Source organism: Pan troglodytes, chromosome 1, assembly GCF_028858775.2.
Source record: "Pan troglodytes isolate AG18354 chromosome 1, NHGRI_mPanTro3-v2.0_pri, whole genome shotgun sequence".
Taxonomy (NCBI): domain Eukaryota; kingdom Metazoa; phylum Chordata; class Mammalia; order Primates; family Hominidae; genus Pan; species Pan troglodytes.
The window spans coordinates 121,482,481-121,489,897 of NC_072398.2; the positions used below are offsets into that span (position 1 = coordinate 121,482,481).

General features: G+C 50.2%; 1 protein-coding gene across 1 annotated transcript; it reads right to left on the reverse strand.

Annotated features, from left to right (window-relative positions):
* Window positions 1-1,404: 1,404 nt before the first annotated feature.
* Window positions 1,405-7,417, reverse strand: GSTM5 (glutathione S-transferase mu 5). Its single transcript, NM_001367586.1, is given in 8 exon segments — window positions 1,405-2,331; window positions 4,426-4,536; window positions 4,624-4,719; window positions 5,905-6,005; window positions 6,101-6,182; window positions 6,483-6,547; window positions 6,976-7,051; window positions 7,321-7,417. Coding segments are annotated over 8 exon segments (654 nt in total). The 5' UTR covers window positions 7,357-7,417; the 3' UTR covers window positions 1,405-2,244.

The following is a 7,417-nucleotide window of genomic DNA, read 5'->3' on the forward strand; positions in this document are numbered from 1 at the left end:
TCTCTGGAGAAATGTCTATTCAAATCCTTTGCCCACTTTTGAATCAGGTTGTTCGGTTTTTGTTTTGTTGCAGTCACCTATGTTTGTAAATAAAGTTCCATTGGAATGCAGTGTCCCACCATTCATTTATGTATTGTCTATGACTGCTTTTACACTATGATAATAATGCTGAGTCATTATGACAGAGCCCATTGGCCTGCAAAGCCTAAAATGTTCACTACCAGCCCTTTGCAAAAAGTGTTTGCTGACATCTGTTCTAGATCTATGTCTATTTTACTCGTTTAATATTTTCATACTGTCTACTTATCTTTTATCATAGTATTAACTCCTAACTTATATTACTTTTTCCTTTTTATTTTTAGCCCTTCTGTATTGAAGTTAAGCATTCATAAATATTTGGCTCAACTAATTTTTCTTACCAGTTTCATAAGATTCTAAATTTGCTCAAAATTTTTTTTTTTTTTTTTTTTTTTTGAGACAAGGGCTCACTGTCGCCCAGGCTGGAGTGCAGTGGTGCGATCTTGGCTCACTGCAGCCTTGACTTCCCAGGGTCAAGCGATCCTCCTACCTCAGCCTCCTAACTGGGTGAGCACCACCATGCCCAGATAATTTTTGTATTTTTTGTAGAGATAGGGTTTCGCCATGTGGCCTGGGCTGGTCTTGAACTCCTAGACTAAAGCGATCCACCAGCATGGGCCTCCCAAAGTGCTGGGATTGATTACAGGAGTGAGCCATTGTGCCCAGCAAATTAGTCATTTACTTCTTAATGTCCTTAACATTACACCTATTGCTCCCTTTTCAAGTGCAGCTGCAGGCAGTGATCATCTGGACAATGGCCCCACAAGACTCTCCTCAAAATCTCCCTGTTCTGGGCTACATCTCAAGGCTGGGCCTTACCAAGGCCCAACTCCACTATCCAGCCACTGTTGGAGGAACCTGCTCATCAGATGGTTATCCAATGAGTCCTGCTCCTTTGCGGATGGCTTCATATAAAATACTGACACCTGCTGACCACACAGATTGCTACTGTGTGACCCAACAAACCAGGCTTCCCCATCTCAGGTGAAGCTATTCAAAGGACAGCTAGCAGCTATTAAAGCTGAAGTTACAGAGAGCTACTGGCTCATTCTCTAAGACACGTACATGTAAAATCTTCTGAACGTTATTCTATATCTTCTCTGGTTAATACAACTATATCCAGAGCTCTAAATCCCAATAATGACTGTACAGGTTGGCAGAATCTTCCCTTGAGGGAATTCTTTGAAATTTTCACATGTGTTAAACATTTACTGTATTTCAGGAACTGTGAATGATACTAGAGGTAAAAAGTTCAGTAAGACATGGCTTTTCTCTTCAATAAATTTATGATTGAGTTTGGGTGAAAAACAAGTACCATGATTACAATACGGTGGGATATGTTTTATTGAGAAGTGTCATGATGAAGGATATCTAGATCAGGGAAGTCTGTCAGGACAGGGTGAAAGAAGGCAGTCTGCCTGGGAGCTGCTCAGCCCCCTTCCCCATCAGCCTAGCCCCTCTTTGAACCGTGCCAGTTCTAGACGGCCTACAGGAGCGCGAATGAGTGAGGAACTTGGCACAGAGCACCTTTCTGTAGTAATCCCCACAGTGAGGAACAGAGGGATGTGGCTAGAGGGCAGAAATGACCAAGGAAATTTATGAACCTGCCTGATCACCACCCCCAACACACACACACACACACACACCCATCCACTAAGCTCTGGCTGTGGACAACAGAAGACAAAAAACCACCCACAATTCGAGCACAGTCCTGAGTCAAGGGAGCCTCAGGGAATAAGACAAGACAAGGCAGGCATGGTTCAGGCTTTACTGGGCATCACACGGAGCTGGGGTAGGGACCCAGCAAAGGGAGCACGGCATACAGATGGTCTTTGAGGACAGTGCTAGGGAGCTCAGAGATCAGTCTGGCTTCTCAAAGAAGAGAAAAGCACTGACAGGAAAAGTAGTCAGGTTGGCGTTAGTGCAGGAAAAGGAAGACGTTAGGAGGGGGACTTTGATGGAGGACAGTGGGGAGCTGAAGCTTTAAAGAGCCTCGATGCAGGGAGGGATGATGTTAGAAGAAAGGAAGCCAATGAGGCCTTGGGGAAGAGAAGAGAGTAGAAAGAAGGAAAAAGGAAGAAGGCAGGTCCAGGGAGTCAGGCTGTCCTCCAGGGTCGCAGGCAGCAAGGTTGGCTCCTCCCTCCCATCTTCTGGCATCACGGGGCCCTATTTGCTGTTCCATGTAGCTGACTTTCCAAACAAAAGACCTCGGAAGAATTGGCTGGACTTCATGTAGGCAGAGATCTTCAAACCCTGAGGGCGGGAAGAAGGGGCCAGAGCCAGGTCTGCTGTCTAGAAGGGCTCAAGTAGCTTTGCTGCAGGCACAGCAGGTCAGGGCCCTGGCCACAGCCTTTCCATGTGGGCTCAAGTGCTGGAGCATCACACAGTCTCTTAGGGTCCCCAGCTCTTCTAAGTTAACTCTTCCAACTTCCTTTAAGTAATGTTATACCATAATAACAGCTACCATTTACGAAAGATCTACACTGTGCTGGGTGCTTTATATCCAACAGAAATTACAACACAGGCTTAGAAAATCCACTCGACTACCCTCCATGGTCAGTTCCATTATCACCGTTTCTCATATAGAAGAACAGAAGTTCAGCAAATTCCTCACACTCAAATAGCTAGTAAGTGGGACAGGGCTGGAATATAGCCTGGTTCTGTCTTCAGTTCTAGCATGTTTTTGCCAAATTCTCCTCCTCTTCCACCCAGCCACACCCCATGCCAGATCCTGTCACTCCTTGTCTGCACAAACATTCTCCTTTTTCACAGGGAGGTTCTTGGCTTGCCTAGGATTGCACACACAGAAACGACCTCCAGCAGAACAAAGGGGCTCAGAACACACCTGTGCAGCCAAGAAGAGAGCACAGATCTCACCCAATGACTTAGCAAAACCTGGATGAAACTGAATAGGGTAAGGGTGAACCACCAAAGGAAGGCCAGACCAGGCTCTAATCATTCCCATTAAAGCATGAAGTCCAAACTTCTCCACCTGGTACCTGAGCTAAATCTCCCTGTGTCCCTGTGCCCCCACCACATCTCCAGCCCTACTACTGCTAGCCAGGCCACATGACACTCAGGTGTGCTGCACACAATCTTACCAGGATTCAATGACCATGTAACTTCTAAAGAATTCAAAGAGATCCATGGCTCCCTCTCCCCAAAGGGCCAGGGCCAGGCCCAGGCAGGCTCCATGCCCCAGCCCTCGGCTGTTCCCCACCGCTCCCCTCCCACCACCTCTTACATAACCCCAAGGCTGCTCAGGCTGGACCAGAACCAGAGCTGATGGGAACTAGCTGAGCAAGCAGATTTCTTGATGGGGAGTGGGAAAGGGAAACAGATTCTAGGCTCAGAAGCCTGTTGGACTAATGCCTCAAATCCCCAAATCTGTACTAAAGTAGGATTTGCTGCTCTCAAACAACTTCAACACAGGTGAGGGATGGTTCCCCGTGAGTGAGGGGCAGGCCCCAGGCCAGGTACCCAGCTGGTGCCACACACACCTCACAGGCTGCTCTGCCTGCAGGCCTCTCACTGCACTCATTTCCAGGATGGGGCAGTCATCTATGCAACTCCCACTGTGCCTCACACCCTGCCTCATGCAGAGGAGAAGGTCGGTGAATAGGAGTAAAATCAGTGTGCTACTCATCTCACAGGGGGAAGACGTGGAACATTGGAGGGAAAAAAAGAGAGGAAGAAAGATAAAGGAGAGTGCCCCAGCACAGAGCACTTCAACACACACTGCTTCAACAGGGGCACCCACATATGTACCCTAATCCAGCTCCAGCCACAGCTCCGGATCTCAGGATTTTCCACATGGGGGTCCGATCATGCAAAGCTTCTGGGGGTGGCTATGAATACTGCCTGCGGGTTTAGTACTCAACATCAATGCCACTGTGTGTCAGTCCTACTATTGCCAGCTGCATCCGTGGTCCTGAAGTGCTCTGCCTCTTTCAAAGTGTTCTGGGCTGTGAAACCCAGGCTGGATGAGGCCTGAGGCTTCTCCTTTTGTCACAAATGGGAGAGCCCTGACTGCCACCCATAGATCCAGAGGCTCACAGGGAGCCCAGCACAGCCTCCACTGGCTCTGGGACCCTGAGCAAAGGACTGACCCTCTCATTCTCAGTTTTCTTATCTCTAAAATGGGCAAGATAATTCTGTCACCCTGTAGGAATGTTGGAAATTTCAAATTCCACACAATAGGTATAATGTGCTGGGCATGATTCCTGGCATGAAGCCCGTACTCAATACATACGAGTTATTCTTTGTGTAGCTCCAGGACTGGGAAAGCATCTGAAAGGAGAGAAAGGAACAAGGGGCATCAAAGAGAAAGGAGGATGGGGGCATCACCTCAAAGCGGGAGATGAAGTCCTTCAAGTTTAGGAAGGCATCCAAGCACTTGGGCTCAAATATACGCTTCATGTCAAGGACATCGTAGGCAAGGAAATCCACAAAGGTGATCTGCAGAAGGCCAAGAATGTGTGGGCTGAAAACCCCGAAACACATGAAGTAAAACAGATCTCATTCCCCATATCACTCCTCCTTTACCTTGTCTCCTGCAAACCATGGCTGCTTCTCCAGAAACTCTGAGTAGAGCTTTAGCTTTTCAGGGAGTTCCTCCAAGTATTTTGGCTTCAGTTTCTCCTGAGGCAGAAAACAGCTGTCACCACCCTCAGACAAAAGCTCCCTGCACAGACGTGGCCTCCCCAGGGCTGTGGACGGCCCAGGCTGGCCACGGGCAAGCAGCCATCTTCCCCACAACTAAAACTGGGGCAGTGCCCAGGCTTCAATTGGATACATCAGCATTTATTAGACTCTGACTGGGTGCCAGACCATATCTGAAGTGATCAGAATGAGATGCTCTTCCTGAATCTGTCCTCACTGGCCTCCCAATAGCCTCTGGGTCAGCCGCATGAGCGCCCGAGCACCTGGCAGCCTCTGGATCCAGACATGGGCAGAATCAAGGATGCAAAGAACTAAAGGAGCTCAGGGAAAGAAGTAGAAAGTTCCTTCTAATGGGGTGACAGAAGAAAACAATGAACATTGACTAGTTTCCAGGGAGATGAGAAGTTCAAGTTGAAAGGAAGGAGGGAGAGGAATAAAGGCCCTCTGGCTGCCTCTGAGCTGTCTGTTATGAAAATGCGCAGATCCCTGTGCATGTCAATGACAGCACTTGGAAAACTTTGAGGAGAAGATGCAATTTGAGGGTGCCATTACATTCCTTGGTCTTGTACTTGAGTCTGTATATTCTAGGAGCAGGTAGGTGATATAAATCAACTGACAGAAATGACCCATAACAGAGGCCAGAGGCCAGAGGAGATGAAGGAGATTCTGAACACAAATTTTACCATCTAGGAATTGAATTTCTACCCTGGGATGCCTGGATCGTGTTCTAAGGTTGGTGGGAATTGCCTCTGCTTTTGTTGACATGACATTGGAGTCGTGAGAATAACTGCTGATAGTATGGGAAAGCACTTGGAGGATGAGTGGTACCAAGGACTTAAGAAAAGACCAGTGCGTGCAGGAATGTAAGAGTCCTGGCCCCAAATCCAAACTCTGCCAGGTGCAGCTCACTGGGGAGACTCACAAACTCTGGGTGGTAGCAGATCATGACCAGTTGCATCCAGTTGTCCGTGGTCTGGTTCTCCAAAATGTCCACAAGAATCTTCAGAAGAGGAGAAGATTCGTGTGGACATTTTGGAGAACCAGGTTATAGACGTCTCCAGTCAGCTGGCTGGAGTCTGCTACAGACCTGACTTTGGAAGTCCCTCCCTGGTCTGGGCCAAAAGGCAGGGAAATGGGTGACTGGGAGTAGGGTGTGGGACTCACAAAATCTGGGTCATAGCACAGTCTGACCAGCTCCATGTGGTTATCCATAACCTGGTTCTCCAAAATGTCCACACGAATCTTCTCCTCTTCTGTCTCCCCACCTGCCACCCACAAAACACAGACTCAATCTCAGCATCACAGCGCAGCCAAGGAGGAGGTCACCGTCCGCCCACACATTGCAGCCACCCACACTCACATAGGTTGTGCTTGCGGGCAATGTAGCGCAGGATGGCATTGCTCTGGGTGATCTTGTGAGCCCCATCAATCAAGTAGGGCAGCTGGATAGATGGGAAACCGGGGAAGCTCAGTTGGGCCACCAGGCTCCCCAGCATCCCCTTCCCATATGCAAAGGCAGAGAGGAGACCAGGGCCTGCTCATGGCAGGCCTGAGATAGAAATACTGTCACACTAATAAATGAGCTGGGACACAGAACATCATGCAAGGGCTGTGTAGACAGCCAAGAGTGAGTGGAATTGGGCAGAAGACTCCTGATCTTAACACCTCTAAGCTGGGGAGAGGAGATGCAGTCAGAGACACGTCCCACTTTCCCCCAAAACCGCCCCTTCCCCTGCACCTACATTGGGAAAGTCCAGGCCCAGCTTGAATTTTTCATTCAGCCACTGGCTTCTGTCATAGTCAGGAGCTGTGGTGGGGAAGAAGAAGTGAAAACAAACCTCCCCAGAGCCCAGCCCTCCTTCCCGGGGACCCTCCCAAGGAGCCAGTGGCAAGATCCCTGAGACAGGTGGATCTAGAATCTGACCACTCAGTCCCACATCCCAGGGTTCAGGGAGAAAGAATCCCACTGAGGGCTCTGGACCCCACAACGGCTAAGGCTTCCAGGGTTTAGGCAAGCCCTGGGAGACACCCAACCCAACTAGACAGGGTGTCCAGCATCCCACCCCAGCATTCTGCCTTGCAAGGCCAGAGGGCTCCCTCACGGGAGCTCAGGGAAGGGACAGCCTGCAGCTCCAGCAGGGGAGGCCTGCAGAGGCAGCCACAGGTGGCCACCATGGGTTGCTTGGTGCCAACTCAGCGTGAGTGGGCAGAGCCCGGACACGAGGGTGCCATTACCGTCCCCCAGCGTGTACTTCTTTTCCACATAGCTTGAGTCTGTGTATTCCAGGAGCAAGCGGATGGCGTGGGCCAGCTGGGAGAGATGGCCCGCGGCTCGGGTCAGAGATGGAGGGTCCCTGACTTGGTGACTATCTCTGCACCAGGCGAGCCCCTAGTCTATACTGCACGTACCAGTTGCCTCCTCTACCCGCCCCCACCCCCAAACACACACACAGAGTCATGCACAGGCCCTTCTGAGGCGGGCAGCCCTGAAGAGGAACGGTCCCTAGAGCCCGTCCTGCAGCTACTCCACACATCCCCGCCTCCGCCCCCTGTCCCACCCACCAGCGGACCCTCGCTCACCCCGCGGATGTCCCAGTACCCCAGAGTCATGGGCATGGTGCTGGTTGGTGCGGATTCTGCAGACAGGCATCAGCGGAGCGGGGCTCAGACTTTGAGA